Here is a 17924-nt window from a genome sequence, read left to right as displayed (position 1 = left end):
CACCAGGGACCGGTTTCATGTTAGACAACTTTTTCACGGACCAGGGCGGGAGAGAGGTGGGGGGGGGGGAGGGGGATGCTTTTGGGATAATTCAAGCACATTACATTTATTGTGCACTTTATTTCTATTAATATTACATTGTGATATATAATGAGATAATTATACAACTCACCATAATGCAGAATCAGTAGGATGGTTTCCTGCAACTGGAAGGGGCCATCTGGGGGTGATGGGAGACAGCGACTGATCTGACAGGAGGCAGAGCTCAGGTGGCCATAGGAGCGATGGGGAGTGGCTATAAATACAGATGAAGCTTCGCTGCTGTGTCTGCTCTCGCCCCCTGCTGTGCGGTCCGGTTCCTAACAGGCCATGCACTGGTGCTGGTTCCTGGCCAGGAGTTTGGGGACCGCAGTCCTACAGAATGGAAAAGCTTCCCCAAAAAGTTGTAATAGAGAACAAAAGCCATGTCACCACAACAGCCACAGCACAGATATGCAGAAGGGAAGTATCCTACATGGCAGCCAGGGCATCTACAGGAGGGACAAGGCGTTGCTGCAGTGAGAGGATGACCAGGCATAGTCAGCGCAGTAGCCAGTGCAGGCATGGTTCTCCAGAGAAACATAACCAAAGGGTAGAGAGAGAAATACAGGAGAGGATTTGGTATGAGAATTGGCTCACGAGATTATGGAGGCCAGGAAGTCCCATGATACGCTGTTTGTGAGCTGAAGACCCAGAGAAGCTGGTGGTATGATTCCTTCTGAGTCCAAAGGCCTGAGAGCCCTGAGCTCTGATGTTCGAGGGCAGGAGAAGATGCATGTTCCAGCTCCAGAAAAGAGAGAGTATTCACCCTTTCTCTGCCTTTTTGTTCTATCCAGGCTCTCAACAGATTGGATGATGTATGCTCACATTGGTAAGGGTGGATCTTTACCCAGTGTGTGGATTCAAATGCTAACGTCTTCTGGAAACACCCTCACAGACACACCCAGGTATAATGTTTTACCCACTATCTGGGCATCACTTAACCCAGTCTAGGGTTGAGATGATGGCAGAGGACAAGTAACAATTGTGTCTGTCCGGAAATCTTTTAAACACCATCTCTACATCTGATAGTTCCCCATTATGAAGTCTGCTTTACCCACATAGAATTCAGCAAAAGTACACTTCCCAGCCTCCGCTAGGGGGAAGGGATCTGACTTTAGTGTTCATCAATCTGACTGATATATCTGCGTAAGAGAGAGATGCAGAAATGGGTTAAACCTAGGGAAATCACTGGGACACCTGGGTTCTGGGCCCGGTGGTGGTGTTTCAGGTTTCTGCCTGCAGAAGGGCAAGTAACTCGGATTATAGGCAGCAGCTGCCTTCTTCTCCAGCCAGCGCTGTGCAGTGGTGGTGGTGGGGTCCTGCTGCTAGCCCTTCCAAAGATTCTTATTGACTATCTCCCTTCCTACTTAAATCAGCTTAGCAGTTCCTGGAAGTGTGGTCTGAGAACGCTGAGGCTGCTCGACTCAGGGGGTCTGTGAGAGCCTCCCTTTCCCAACTATGTATCTATGTGAAGCTAGCTTTTCTTCACTATACCTCAATCGAAACATCACAATGAAGAAGCTGATATAAGAATACAGTTCTTCTATTAAGTTAGATATTGAAGAGAATTGCCAAAATATAAAACAATGCCACTCCTCTCAGTTTCTTTTTTGTTTGGGAAAAGTTATTTTAGTTTAGTTATTTCTTAAAAAAAACGTTATTTTACGTTAACATGCAATATGCTTATTACTGGGCTATTTTTAAATGAATTAAATGTTTTAAATATTGCTCAGCTTTAATTCCTAATACAGTTAAGTAAGTATGGATATATATGACACACATAAACAAAAGTTCTTTGGGGTCCTCAACAATTTAGGGACCTCAAAAGTTTCTGAGAGTATTAAAGTGTCCTAAGACCAACAAGTTTAATCACCACTGATATGGTGTAGATTCTGTCATCTTCATCTAAAAACCTTGACTAACAGAGACAGCTACATTTTTCTTTGACTTGCCACCCAAATTTAGGTGATTAAGAAAATATTGGTTTAGAGAGAATACACGATATTTTCTCCCTAAAGAGAAGGAGAAGGAGAGGGAGATGCAAAATGCAGCCTATGTTAGAACCAAGGCCAAGGTCAATAGAAGTATCATCAGGAGTTATCCATTTCTACAAATGAAAGATCTTGAGGAACACTTAAAACAAAGTACTCATTAATCATACATATTAATTTCACATATACCTTCATGTTCATGGATAGTTCAATAATCTTTTATAATTCACTTACAGCAGCCAGTCCTCACTTAGAGAAGTCTGGAGAAACTTAGTTTCAGTGGTTATGCAGAAGGATACCCACTAGAAATGCTCTTCTTGGACCAGCAATGGCTCAAGGAATCTTTATCTATATCCAGAAATCTTAATTATATCACTCCATAACTTCTTGATCCATGTCCGTGGAGGCTTATATATGGCAAAGTCAGAACATATTTGCTCACAGAATGAAAACTTAATTTAATTAATAAATATCACACAGAGTCAGTTTAGATTTCAAAGGTGAAAATCCAGGTCTCTGAAGAGCCACCTAGTACCAAAAGCTCAGAAACTGATAGTCTCATCAAATTTAGGAAGTTCTCTTTGGCTTGGTGGATCTGCAGTCCATTTAGTCTTCAATAACCGATCTTCTGGAATTGTTCGCATGTGCAAATCAAACACACCAGACTTTATGCCAGGGTGACAGGGGCTGTTTCATTAATCACCAAATATGAAGAGCCTAGCAGAATATCTAGCACATAGATAATTGACAATGATGAATGAATCAATTTAATGAATGAATGAACTCATCAGTCACTCTTCATTTTACTTTCCTTCTAATTGATCAATCAGCATTGATTAACTAATAACCCATTGACATTTTTATCCTATACTTAGAAAAATTACTGTCCTGCTCTGAAATTATCAAATTGCTGATACATCATTAATGGTTGCTACTACAAAGTCTTCTCCCTGTAAACTATTTTATTCATCCAATGAACATTTGTTATTTACTAGCAGAATATGGTTTTAGGCTTGCTCTTACACATTTAATAATAAGTAATATCATATTTTGACTGATAGTAGGTCCCAGTAACTTACATCAAAGTAAGAAAAAATGCTGGACATAATTTCATTCAACCTAAACACCCAATATGTACATGGCTCCATGGTATGAGCCTTGTACATAACAACATATAATTTCCCAGAAATCCCCCAAGCAATGTAAAATCAAAGAGTTTAAACTATGATTATACTAGAAAAAGTCAAAAGCTTTGTGTGACATTTTCTGAAAACCTGTCTATAAGCTGTTCTTTTAAAATTATCCACATTAATTTGGGTTCTCTAAGAAACAGATGGCAAGATGGGATTAAGTCGGAAAAAGATTTATTAGGGGAGACAGCTGTGAATTTTAAAAGAGTGGAGTAGGCATGGTGTGACGCCTGTGAAGGGGAGGGTTGCAGGAAAGGAGTACTGGGTGGGAAGAATCTTCCATATAGCATGGTCCTAAGAAAATTCTACGCAGGCTAAAGGGGAGTCGTTGAGCTAATGTTGCCCATCAGGGGAGTGGGCCAGTATTAATAGCCATGCCATACTCATTCCTTGGCTGGGAACAGCAGGAACATAGTGGTGGATCCCATGGGGTAGCAGCTGGGGTTCTCAATCAACGCTGCTTCCCACAGGGGGAGATCTGGGAGATGCATTTCCATAGCTGCCATATCATCTTTTGTAGGTATCAAACTGATAGTCTTCATGTTTTTTCATTAATATTTGATAGACATATAGACCATAAATGATTTCATGCCACCAAATTTTACCTCTATATTTGAAAACTGTCATGAAACATGTAACTATTAACAGAGGTTAAGGATTCTATTATCTTAATACAACACTTGGGTTGTTATGTATTTTATATTAGCTTTTGGAGTATATACATTTTTTTTTTTTTTTTTGAGACAGAGTCTCGCTCTGTTGCCAGGGCTAGAGTGCTGTGGCATCAGCCTGGTTCACAGCAACCTCAAACCCCTGGGCTCAAGCAATCTTCCTGCCTCAGCCTCCCGAGTAGATGGGACTACAGGCATGTGCCCGGCTAATTTTTTTCCATTTTTAGGAGAGACAGGGTCTCGCTCTTGCTGAGGCTGGTCTTGAACTCCTGAGATCGAGCAATCCTCCCACCTCGGCCTCCCAGAGTGCTAGGATTACAGCAGTGAGCAACCACACCCCGCTTATAAATATTCTTTTGTCACATATCATGATGATTATTGTAGAACACAAGCAAAACCATACAATAAAAAAAATTTAACATACTATTTTGGGAATGCTAACTTAGTGAAAACCTTTACTGGTTTGGGCTAATTGTAGGTTGACCAAATTATAGAATATTTTTAAAGAAATGTGATTATTACTTAGCAGCATACACAATAACTGCAACTAGAAAAACAAATGTTGACTAAGACAGAAAACTGATATAAAAATCAAATGATTAGTCCTAATTAGCATGCTAGTTTGTTTCTGGGGACAATAACTTAAATGAGTCTCCCTATAATCTTCTCAAAAAATACTGTACTTATAATTCATATAACACAATTATTAGACTATTGCATTGTGTCTTTAGGTTCCGAAAACCCTTTCTTTCTAAGAAATTCAAGTGTAGCCTAGGATCTGAAGGGCCAACCTCCGCCAATGAGGCCAGAGGATATGCAGCAAAGAATGCCTCAGGGGGCCCAGCAGTTCGTGTCCTTCCTTTATTCCAGATCTGTAAACTGGACTTGACTTTTCCTGACCCAGTTATCGAAAGGCCACAGGATAGGAGCTTTTGAGTCATCAAAACTGACTAAGCTGGCCCATTCTATCCTATTTTTCTCATATTTTCCCTCTACACCTACTTAGTCTGTTTTCTGTTGTTTATAAAAGAAACTTGTAACTGGGTAATTTATAAAGAAAACAACATTCATATCTTACAGTTCCGGAGGCTAGGAAGTCTGGGCTTGAGGAGCTGCATCTGGCGAGGCCCTTCTTGCTGGTGGGGACTCTCTGCAGAGTCCTGAGGCAGCACAGGGCATCCCATGGTGAGGGGCCAGCCCGCTAGCTCAGGTCTTTCTCCTCTTACAAAGCCACTAATGCCCGCCCTCATGACCCTCACAATTACGTCCCAAAGGTCCCACCTATCCAATATCATAGATGGATTTCTCACCCATTAATACTGTTGCAATGGGGATTAAGTTTTAACATGAGTTTTAGAGGGGACAACCATTCAAACCATAACATTCTGTCCCTGGCCCCTCCAACTAATGTCCTTCTCACATACAAGTACCTTAATTCCATCCCCTACCAGGGAAGTCTTAACTGATTCCAGCACCAACTCAAAAGTCCAAAGTCTCATCCGTGAGCCTGTGAAAACAAGTTATCTCCTTTCAAGATACAATGGTGGGGCAGGCACGGCATACACATTCCCATTCCAAAGGGGAAAAATAAGAAAGAAGAAAAGGACTTGGCCCCTAGCAAGTCAGAAACCCAAAGGGGCAGACATTACATTTTAAGCTGGAGAATAATCTCTTTCAACTTCCATGTCCAGCATCCTGGAACAGTGTGGTGGGGAACCGACCTCTTAAAGGCCCCACCTCTCAATACGGCCACTTCTGTGGTTAAGTTTCAACTTCGGTTTTGGAGATGACAAACATGCAAACCATAGCACCTACCTTAATTTTATGTTCCACAAGCTAATATATGTTTTAATTTATTCACTCATTTAAATAATCACCGTTTTTTCAACTAATGATTTTTTTAGTGTTCTAGTCATATAAAATAACTTTAACTCAAGTATTTCAAATTTTGCTTTTTAAATCTTTCCCCCCAGGAAGCCTAGAGACCTGGAAAAACAGAATCATAATTTAAGGATAGCTTTAAATTATGATTCTGTACATACTATACCCGGCTTCAAGTGGCTTACGTGTTGGCACGGTTAATTTTATGTGTCAATTTGAATAGGCCATGGGGTACCCAAACTAAACACGGTTTCTGGATATGTCTGGGAGGGTGTTTCCGGATGAGATTAACGTTTGAATTGGTGGACTCAGTAAAGCAGATGCCCCTCCCCAATGCAGCTGGGCATCATCCAATTCATTGAGAGCCTGAATAGGTCAAAAGATGGAAGGAGGAATTTGCCCCTTTTTTTCAGTCTCATTGCTTGAGCTGGGACATTTCATTTAATCTTCTCCTGCCTTGGACTGGATTCACATCATTGGCTCCGAGTCTTTGGACTCGGACTGAATCACACTACTGGTTTTCCTGAGTTTCTAGCTTGGGGATGACAGATCATGGGACTTGTTAGCCTCCAGAATTACATGAGCTAATTCCTCATAATGAATTCATCAATCTCTATTTATCTATCCTATTGGTTCTGTTTCTCTGAAAAACACTAATATACACATTATTATTCATTTAATCTTCTTAACTGCCTAACTATTATTATCTCCAATTTACACACAAGGATACTGAAGCACAGAGAAGTTAAATAACTTACCCAAGGTCACATAAAGAAATAAGTAGTAGAGTCAGGATTTAAACCCAAGTAATCTGGCTCCAACAGAAAATGTGTTGTTACTGTGGCCTTCTCAAACTACAATGCATTATTCAACTATCATTTAAAAAGCCACTAACTACCACCTAGTACATGACAACATAATCATTTAAAAAAATATTTTATTTACATGTGCATTTTACAAGCAACTAATTTAAACTGAAAAATGATGAAGTAAAAATTTGCAGCTCTCATCATCTTTATAAACTCCAATAAATTTCCCTTTCCTAATTCATAGCAGCATATTTTCTTCCAAAGCCATCATGTATATTTTTAAACACATTATGGAAATTACATGACTTAAAGGATATAAAGAAAAAAAATCAGAAATAAGTTAATTCAGTCGTATATATTCAGAAAACAATACTGAGATTAAAGAACATGTGACTTAAAAATCAATACAGCGTCCCTTTCGTTCCCAATCTCCATATCGTGTAGGTTCTGGGCCCCTGGGTCCACCTTTTTCTTTGGTAACTGGATTAACATCATCTGGAAATTCTACAGAAAACAAAAGATATAAAAATACATAAGATACAAAAGATAGAAAAGTGTACATTAGAAATTCTTCTTTGAAAAAGCAGTCAAGCCAGGAAAAGCATTATGGTCAATGCTGAAGACAGGGTTGCATAATAGGCTAAATATTACTGACCAAGTTACTACGCAGTCTTTAAACAAACTGTCCATGTGGTTCTTTTTCCTGAGTTTGAGAAATCACTTTTGGATACAATTTTCATATTCAATCAAGTTTACTATCAACACTAATGACTTAGAATTCTGGGAGTGCTCTCAGGCCCGGATCTGGGAAGTAGCTGCATATGTGGTGCTGGATCCAAACAGAAGAGGAGAGGTGCAGAAAACACAGAGAGCAAATTCATAAGACTTGGAAGGTTTTAAAATAAGATTACTTTGAATGAGTCACTTTGACTCAATGCCTCAGTTTTCTGACCTATAAAATGGGGAGAACAATCATACTTGCCTTATTGTGTTAAAAATTAAACAAGGTATTACAGGTAAAGGGTCTAGGATAATGCCAGGTACATAAGAATGTCAATTAATTTCAGCTATTAGTATTATTACCCCTCATCATAGGGTTTTACCTTCAGTAAATGGTTAGCTAGACCACTTATGGACATAATATTAATAGCAATTACTATTTTTTTTTTTTTTTTGAGACAGAGTCTCACTCTGTTGCCCAGGCTAGAGTGCCGTGGCATCAGCCTAGCTCACAGCAACCTCAAACTCCTGGGCTCTAGTGATCCTCCTGCCTCAGCCTCCTGAGTAGCTGGGACTACAGGCATGCACCACCATGCCCGGCTAATTTTTCCTATATATTTTTTTTAGTTGTCCAGCTAATTGCTTTCTATTTTTTTTCAGTAGAGACGGGGTCTCGCTCTTGCTCAGGCTGGTCTCGAACTCCTAAGCTCAAATGATCCGCCCGCCTAGCCTCCCAGGAGTGCTAGGATTACAGGCGTGAGCCATCGCGCCCGGTCAGCAATTACTATTCTTAATACTATGTGTGCATAATAGAAGTTCCCATCATGAGTCAGGCCCAATTCTGAGCACTTATACATACTGACTCATTTAACCTTCATAATAATCCTATGGGATAGGAACAATTGTCATCCCTATTTTATAGATGAAGAAAATGAAACATGAAGGATTAAGAAAGTTGCTCAATACCACACAGTTTAGTGGTGAAACTGAGTTCCAATTCAGATATTCTGTCTGCAGTCTTACTCTTGGCCTATACACTGTATTGCTCTGTATATGGAAAAAACAGGAGAGGAACCAGCTATTAGAAAGAACCCTAATTCTTAAACTGTGTCTCTATATTTTTTGCCACCCTCACAATACTTCCCATTTCCTGCCTAGATTTATCATTCTGTTTAGCATTTATTGCTATTTTTTTTCTTATTTACTTTGATTATTGTCTATCTCTCCGCTTAAAATGTTAAGCTCCACTATGGTATGTATTTTTGTGTGTTTTATTTGCTGCTGTTTCAGTGCCTGGCTCATAGATGACACTTAATATGTACCACATGAGTGAATGAATAGATTTCATCTTATCCTCATGGCAATGCAGCTAGAGCTAGATACAGCTTTAATTTTGGCTTTATTGGTAGGATAAATAAGAGGGGAGGAAATTGAGAGATGTTAAGAGGCAGAATCAACCAGACTTGGTTAGTGATTGGATACAGGAGATGGAGAGACAGGAGTGAAGGATTTCAGATTTCGGGCTTGGGTGATTTGGCAGATGGGTAGACTGGGAATCCAGAGGAAGAGGAAGATGTGGATTCAGGCTGGTGGAGGGGTGAAGGTGACTGGGAAAAATGCATACAGGATGAGTTAAGTTTTAGAAATACTAATTCTGAGATGTTTGGAATATGCAAAGGAAGATGTTCAGGAGGCAACTGGAAATAGGAAAGTGAAGCTCAAGACAGAGATCTGACTAGAGGCATACATGCATGACTCACCAACACATATGTGATATCATATTTAAAATCATCTTAGGAAAATATACGATCTCCCTAGGAATGCTTAGGGGGCCAAAGAGAGAGGCCTGGCAAATACCCACATTTAGGTATTAGACAGAGGTAGAGGAACTTACAAAGGTGCCCAGGAAGAAATGGTTGAAGAAACAAAATGAGAAACTAAGGAAAGTATAATATTAATAGAAACTAAAGCAGGAGATTTCCAGAATCACTAGTTAACACTGTCAAGGGCTGTGGATTGTTTAAATAAAATGAGAACTAAAAAGCATCTGCTGGATTTGGTGACGTCTGCCAGAGCAATTTCTAAGGGATGGTAGGATCAACATAAACTTGAGTAATTCTAAAATTAAGAGGAATGCCTACCATCATGTCAAATAGATAACTGACTTTTCAAATGTTATTGAAACATTTTTCTTTGTTATGGTAAATATATATAACATAATATTTATCACATTAACCATTTGTAAGTATACAATTTGGTGGCATTAAATGCATTCACAATGTTGTGGAACCATTCCCATATCTATACCCAAAACATTTTCATCATTCCCATAATAAACTCCGTACCCATTAAACAATAACTTCCCCTTTTCTCTTCCCCCAGCCCCTGATAGCCTCTATTCTACTTTCTGCCTTTGTAAGTTCAGCTACTCTAGGTACTTCATTTAAGTGTCATCATATATTTGTCCTTCTGTGTCCAGCTTATTTCACTAAGCAAAATGTTTTCAAGGTCCATCCATATTGCAGCATGTATCAAAATTTCATTGCTTTTTATGACTGAACAGTATTCCACTGCATGTATATGTGTGCCACATTGTGTTTATCCATTCATTTGTTGATGAACACTTGGATTATTTCCACCTTTTGGCTATTGTGAATAATGCTATGAACATGGGTATGTATACAGATATCTGTTCAAGTCCCTGCTTTCAATTCTTTTAGATATATACATAGGAGTGAAACTGCTGGGTCATATGGTAGTTCTCGGTTTCACTTTTTGAAGAATGGCCAAACTGTTTTCTGCAGAGGCTGCATCATTTTACCTTTTCACCAGAAATGCATGAGTGTTCTAATTTCTCCACATCCCTGACAATACTTGCTATTTTCCAGTTTTTTGATTATAGCCATTATCGTTTCAATTTGCATTTCCCTAATGATTAATGATGCTGAGCATTTTGTCATGCGCTTATTGGTCATTTGTATATCTTCTTTGGAGGCATATCTACTCAAGTCCTTTCCCATTTTTGAATTGGATTTGTTTTTTGTCAAGTTGCAGAAGTATTTTATATATATATTCTGGATATTAATCCCTTATCAGACATATGATTTGCATATAGTTTCTACCATTCTATAGGTTGTCTTTTTGCTTTCTTATAATGTCATTTGATATAAAAAAGTTCTTAATTTTGATGAAGTGCAATTTATCTATTTTTTTATTGTCTGTGCTTTTGATATCATATCCATGAAATATCATGAAGATTTCTCCTGATATTTTCTTCTAAGAGTTTTATAGTTTTAGCTATTAAGTTCAGATCTTTGATACATTTTGAGTTAATTTTTTGTTGATAGTAAGGTAAATGTCTAACTTCTTTATTTGTATGTGGATATTCAATTTTCCCAGTACCATTTATTGAAAAGCTTGTCCTTTGTCCTTTAAATGGTTTTGGCACCCTTATAAAAAACCAATTGACCATACATGTGAGATTTGATTTCTGTTCTTACTGTTTAATTCTTGTGTGATTTTTTTTTTCTTTTTTAGTTAAAATGATTCAAATTTACTATCTTATAGTTCTTGAGGTCAGAAACCTGACACAGGTCTCCCTGGGCTAAAATCAAAGAGTCAGCGGAGCTGCGCTCCTTCTGGAGGCTCTAGGGGCAAATTTGTTTCCCTGCCTTTTCCCGCTTCTAGAGGCTGCCCTTGAACACACACATACTTGCCCACACCCCACACCCCTTCTTCCATCTTAAAGGGAGCAGTGCAGTATCTTCCAATCTCTCTATGACCCTCTTACTTCCCTGAGGACCTTTGTGATTGCACTGGGCCCACCTGGGTGGTCCAGGATATCCTCCCTATCTCAAGGTACCTAATTTAATCTTGATGTTTTAAGCAAATATTTCCCCTCTGATTTTTCTGTTTAGCTAAAAACCACTAAAGAAAAATTTTGCCTTTAGAGTATGACAACTTCTTAAAAGTCTCTATCATCTTGGCTGATTGGTCTGGTTATTAGACTGGGCCTGGTAGACTATTAGACTGGTAAAGTGCTATAAATTGACAACTAAATGAGCAAACAATTAAACCTTTTATAGTCTAGAAAAGTTTCAGAGACAGATCCCTGCATCCTGATATCTTCTTGCCTAGGATGCTTCATTACATAGGAGGGTTAACTCTCATTTTACTGGAAAAGTTAGACAAGCAGGACAGCCTGGCCAAGGACTCAAAATGGTACGTTTATATTTATGATGTTTAAAATTTTATTTTTTGAATAGTCAATGCTTGTACATGTTCTATAATTCAGAGGTATAAAAAGGTATAGAATGAAAATAAAGTAGCACTTTTAAAATGAGCTTTAAGGCATGAGAGCCAAATTTTACATATACTGAATACAAAATAATGTTTACTGAATTACTTCCTCCTCCAATCTCTTTAGTCTCAAAACTACCCCTTCTCTGTCTCTAATCATGTGGTTATAGTGAGAACAATCACCTTCACATGTGACCCATCTCAGATTGGGTCACTAAGACTGATTCAGCTGGGGACATCTGAGCCAAGCTTGGCCAATGAGCTTTCTTCTTAAGGAATTTGGAATTAGAAGTAAGAAATTCTAGTCTCAGTTTGGCTGATCTCTTGAACTCAATAACTGCTAGGAGCAGTTATTTTCTGCCCAGTGGACTGAGAAGCTAGTTTGGAGACAGAAAACAATGAAGAAAAGTGACCAGAGACAAGAGAAAGAGGGAGAGTATCCTGGTTTCCACATAGTGTTTAGTTTCGAGGTTCTAGTCTTTTTCCAGGGCCCAGTGTCATCACTACCCCTGGGTGCCTCACTTCTGCTTAAGTAGGTTTCTGTTATTTGTATCAAAGAAGGTCTCAAATTACATATTTTGTCATGTGAATAATGAGGTATAACAAAAAATAAACTCAATCAAACCCAACCAAATACCTATCAGGGCTTGGAAACTTTAAAAACAAAAACAAACCCATACAGCCAGGCATGGTGGCTCACAGCTGTAATGCTAGCATCTTGGGAGGTCAAAGTGGGAGGACTGGTTGAGGCTGGGAGATCAGGACTAGCCTAGGCAACATAGCAAGACCCCCGTCTCTACAAAAAATAAAAAAAATTAGCCAGGTGTGGTGGGTGTACTCTCAGCTGTAGTCTTAGCTACTCCAGAGGCTGAGGTGGGAGGATTGCTTGAGCCCAAAAGTGTGAGGCTGCAGTGAGCTATGATCACCCCGTTGTGGTGTAGTCTGGGTGACAGAGCAAGACCCTATCTCCTAAAAAAGGAAAAAAAAAACCCATTTATATTGATGGTCAATATGATAATATGATGATTTTACTCATTGGTAAAATATGCTCTATATTGTTAATAAAGAATTATAAGCAAAAATAACATTTATTTTATCACTTAAATACTTTCTGTGATACTTAAGAGAGAAGCTTTACTATACTCACTTTCCAGTGGTTCTTTCTCTAAATGGGAATCTTCTGGTGCATCAAAACGACCTTCTGGTAACTTTGGCTTCTTAAGTGATTGTTTGATGGGTTCAGACTTTCCTCCTTGAGAAGAACTTGTTTTCCTCAAAGACTGACAGAGAAGGGGTGATCCTAGCAGAGTGGAGATAATAGAAAAATAGGAGTTGTTCATTTATTCTACTTTAAACATTTAATAATTTTATTTATTTGTTTTTAGTTTATATGTTCACATTTATCAAAGTTCAAAAGGTACAAGGGACATGTACATATACTGAAAATTCTTCCCTCTGCCCCTATCTTCTAGATAGCCATTTCCTTTCCTGGGAGATAACCAGTTTGAAAACAAGATCTATGAAGTAAGTTAGTTAACAATTATAAAATTGTAGAAACTTATATAAACCACTAATGTCTGTCTGAAGCAATGCCAAAATACCAGGAGTCAGAACATTAAGAGTAGCTAAGTACATCAGTATGAACTTTTAAATAATATTTAGTATTTACATCTCTAGAAGTCACGAGTGGCTATATTTAGTATTCTTATATGTAAATCCTAATCATGGTCCTCTTTTCCTAACAACTCAAAAAATGTATTGGGCATCTGCAGTGTGTAAACGAGATCATTTTCTCCTTAGTTTGTAAAGAGAAAGTTATACTTTCAGTTCTATGAAAGTGATTTAACCCCTTGGTAAGATAATGTTCAGTAAGAGCAAAACCACACTGCAAAAATGATCCCACTGCTGGGGTTTTCAACTTCCTAAAGGAATAGCTTTAGAGGCAGATAAATTTGGGTAATAGTTCCAGCTACACTCCTGTGGTAAGCAGAATAGTGCCCCAAAGATGATCAGAACCCAATACCCAAAATTTATGAATAGATTAGGTTATATGGCACAGGAGAATTCTGGTAGCAGATGGAATTAAGGTTGCTAATTGGATGACCTTAAACTAGGGAGATTATCCTGGATTATCTGAGTGGGTAAATGCAATCACAAGGGTCCTTAAAAAGAGAAGAGAGAACTGGAAGAGAGAATCAGAGAGATGGCAGAGACAGACCTGAGCTGATGTTGCTGGCTTGAAGATGGAGGAAGGGGTTGAGTCAAGGAATGTGGGCAGCCTCTAGTAGCTGGAAAAGGGAAGGAAATGGGTTTTCCCCAGAGCCTCCAGAAAAACCACAGTCCTGCTAACAACTTCATTTTAGCTCAATGAGACCCATTTCAGACTCTCACCCCCAGAACTGTAAAATGTTTTAAGCCACTAAGTTTATGGTAATTTGTTACAGCAGCAATAGGAAACTAATATAACCACTTACTAGTTTGACCTTGGTCAAGTTACTTAAACCCTCTTTGTTTCTTTCTCCCTAAATTGGAAATAACAGTACCTATCTCATGAGATTACTGAATAAACAGGACAATTTATGCAAAGCATTTAATATAATGATAAATTGTATCTATTATTTTTATAGAATTATCTGGAAGCTCTTGACAGCATTACATACAATTAGAATGTTATTTCATTATATATATATCTTATTCACATTCTAGTCATCACTATATAACCATTCCCCCTGCTTAAAAATATATACACAAATATATATGCATACAAATAGGTATGAGAAATGAACATGTGTTTGGGTATGTGCACACAGTAAGTGCATCAGTAACTTGAGCCTAACTATGGGATGTAGAAGTCAATTTGCATAAGAGTTTTTGGTGAAGAACAGGAACACAAGTTTATCTTGGGGAAAGAGAAAGGAGTAGCAAAGTATGTTTGAGAAACTGGTCTCTCAGGCTGGCCTTGCACACTTCTGAAAGACCTTACCTATAGAAAGAAGGGTTACAAGAGAAAGCTGAAAGACCAGTTTTCTCAAGGGTCTCTGAGACCATTGGAGGCAAAAAAAGAACTATGTTTGTAGCAGGTAACGGTATGAAAGAATGTGGGGGAAGAAAATTACCCTTGTTTCTGCACAGCATGAGATAAGACTCCTTGGCACCTGGAGGCTAGACAGCTTGGGACACGAGTGCAAGTACATCAGCTGGGCAGGGGTTGGGGTAGTGAGACACAGACAAGTAGCTTCAAGGGCAGACAACAAGAAAGGTGTATCAGATGAGAAGGATTAGTAGATAGGCAAAGGTGAGCCCAAGGGCCTCTCCTGTTAATTCTGCCTATCAAATAGTAGGTGCTGAGCAATAGTAACTATATTAATGTTAGTGTTACATTTTGGCTATCGGCTGACTTACTACTACCTCAACTACAGAGAATAGCTGATTAACTTAAAACAAAAACACATCTTTCAAGAATATAAGGAAATCACCACCACAAAGCCCATGTCTTCTACTTTAAGCTGTGGTTTGGCCTTATCCAAAGCCTATTTAGAATTGTGTTTACATGTATATTACAGGCAAGAAGTTGACCTTCTAAAAGAAGAAATAATAAAAGCAAAAGAGTGAATGACACACACACACACAAACAACAAACAACTCAGAACTCCTGTTTCTGGCAATCTGACAAATCAGAAATGCAAAACTCTATAGCAATTAAACATCTAAAAGGGTCAAAAAATATATAAAACACTTCTAAATCAGAGAAAAAAATTTTAAGAAAGTAAATAGTGATAAACTGAAAAAGCAGTCCCGTGATAAACTGAAAATGCTACCTATCTTGTGTGTTTGTTGCCTAGAGCTTGGGTTATAGAGCTTTCAGGAGAGTGGGGAGATGACAGTTTCTTAAGCCTGAGCAAAACGATAAAGCCTAGTAGAGGCCAGGACTCAGGGAGGCTCACGCACTGAGAAAAAGAAAGTGAACTGACAGATTTAAAATGTGCACACCAACCAGCTGGGGGGATCTTGTTAAAAATGCAGATTCTAAGTAGTTCTGGGTGGGGCCTATGATTCTGCACTTTTAACAAGCTCCCAGGTGATGCTCATGCTACTTGACCAAAGAGCAAGGAACTAGAAGAAAACTTCCAGTTACGGAAGAGAGAGAACAGTTAAGGAAAGAAAAGTGTCCATTTCAACCCTAGTTCTGAGTGGAGATGTGAAAAACAAAGCCACTAGCTGACCACACCTGTATTTAGGCCTGAATACACACTATTTGCATAGTCCAAAACCCCCCAAAGGGAGCATCTTACTATTAATATAATGTGGACCCAAGTCTAAGGTTGAAGTGCTCCCAGATACATAGTAAAGGCAGAAGCAAATCCCCTTGAGGAGAGAAATATTCTCTCAACCTACGTCTCACAGAAGTCTCACAAAGAAAATCTCAGTAAAATTCAAGGAAACAAGCCATCACAAACAAAAGTCAGCAGAATCAACAAACAACAGAATAGTGGGCCCAGACCATAAAGATTTCATATACTGAATTCAGAATATAAAATAACATATTTAAAGAAATTTTTAGAATGGAAAATATATATTCACCAGATGAATAAATAACAACCTCATATGTCAATATGGATCAATCTCAAAACAGTGTTAGCTGGAAAAAAAGCAAATAAAATAAATAGAAATGATATGAAACCATTTCTGTGAAAGTCAAAAACAAAGTTACACAATTGCATCAGGGAGCAGCACACAGGAGCTCCTTGGCAATGGAAAGAGTCTATTTCTTAAATTGGAGAATAAGCTCATAGATGTTGGTTTTGCTTTATAACGTACACATTGTGCTACATGTATATATTTTTGGTATCAAATACTTCAAAAGTGTTTAAAATGAGTGAAAAAGGGATGCTGAATGAACACAACAAATTTCAAAGTCATTACCTTGAGGTTTGAATAATGTGGGACTTCCACGTTCTATTATTACTCATTCCTGGGCCATTTAAAATTTTTACAGTCAACAAGTAAAATGTTTGTATTTGGGAAAAATGATTGCACAAAGGAAAAAAAATTGCATGGAAATCTGAAGCCATTTACTGTAAGGGAAGTAATTCCGTTTTCAACTCATACACATGTCTCTGTATGTTATAAATTAAAATTATGGTTAGCATACTCCGTAGGTTGCTAATAACTGTTAAATATTGAGAAAAATTTCCAACAAAAATGGATTAAGAAATGTTTTCTACTGAAAACATGCATGCTTTCTGTACTAACAACTCCTGACTTCGTCTAATTTTTGTTATACTAATTTGTCTTGGGCCCACTTCTGCACTTTTCCAATATTATTTTCATACTGTCAATTGCCACAAATCCTTTTTGATGTAAATAAACAAGGAAATGAATGACTCCCATTCCTAAAGGGTCTTATTTTCCATGTTTTTCAGGGACATGAATGCAGTGCCCCCTAGGAGCTCCCACATAAACAACTCGGAACCTTTGAGGTCTTCCCAGGCCAGAGCAGCTGCCGGAAGGAAGCGGACGTCCGGGCTGGAAGGGCCGTGGCAACCTCCCAGCTCTAGTCCCACCCTTGAGACTCGGGCGGGGCAGGGACCTGCGCAGGGCCAGGGCGCGGGTGGCCGAGCTGGAGAGAAGCTCCGTAGCCCCTGGCGCCAACTAATGTCAGGGACACACGCGGCTTCCTCCGCGAGAGGCACTTCTCGCGGCGCCCGGGCCTCCGCAACCCCGCCCGCAACCTTGGCCCCAGGGCAGATCGCCTTACTTGTCGCTGTCCATGCAGTGGCTAAGGGACGGCTAAGTAACCCGGGGAGCCTCGATAGGGTCATGGCGCCAACTCCCCAGTTTCCGCGCAGGCGCAGAGGGGCGGGGAGAGGAGCAGGCGGCGGCGCCCGGGCCGCCCTACGGGGGCGGGGCTTGCGTGGGGCGGGGCCTCTGTAGCCAGCTCTAGGAGTCCGCGGTCCTGAGCCAGACTCCAGCTAAAAACGAGGGGGGAAGTGGCTCACCCGTCTCACCAAGGAAGACCCAAACTACCCTGAACACTGTGTTGATGAAACCCAAAATCATGGCTAAGGCAAATGAGGGAATAATTCTGTTTTTGCCTCTTAGAGCCAAAAGGTCTCCTGGAATGATCTCCTTTACAGTATACAAAGATTGATCACCTTTCACTCTTGCGCTACTGCCTCACAAATTATAACAAAATTTAGTGGCTTAAAACAATAAACAGTTATTCTCCCACAGTTTTTTAGGGTCAGGAATCCAGCAGCCAGAGTGTCTCTGGCTCTAGGT

The 17924-nt window shown here is 39.2% G+C and overlaps 1 protein-coding gene across 1 annotated transcript; it reads right to left on the bottom strand.

The window, feature by feature from the left end:
* Nucleotides 1-6780: 6780 nt before the first annotated feature.
* SDHAF4 (succinate dehydrogenase complex assembly factor 4) lies at nucleotides 6781-17464 on the bottom strand. Its single transcript, XM_069488550.1, has 3 exons — nucleotides 17401-17464; nucleotides 12790-12942; nucleotides 6781-7127 (listed from the first exon to the last, which is right to left on the bottom strand). Exons 1-3 carry the CDS (start codon nucleotides 17462-17464, stop codon nucleotides 7018-7020), a joined length of 327 nt encoding a protein of 108 aa, XP_069344651.1. The 3' UTR covers nucleotides 6781-7017.
* Between the last annotated feature and the right edge of the window lie 460 nt (nucleotides 17465-17924).

Source organism: Eulemur rufifrons, chromosome 15, assembly GCF_041146395.1.
Source record: "Eulemur rufifrons isolate Redbay chromosome 15, OSU_ERuf_1, whole genome shotgun sequence".
NCBI lineage: Eukaryota > Metazoa > Chordata > Mammalia > Primates > Lemuridae > Eulemur > Eulemur rufifrons.
The sequence above is the reverse complement of the archived record's forward strand: the minus strand, read 5'-3'. Positions and strand labels throughout refer to the sequence as shown.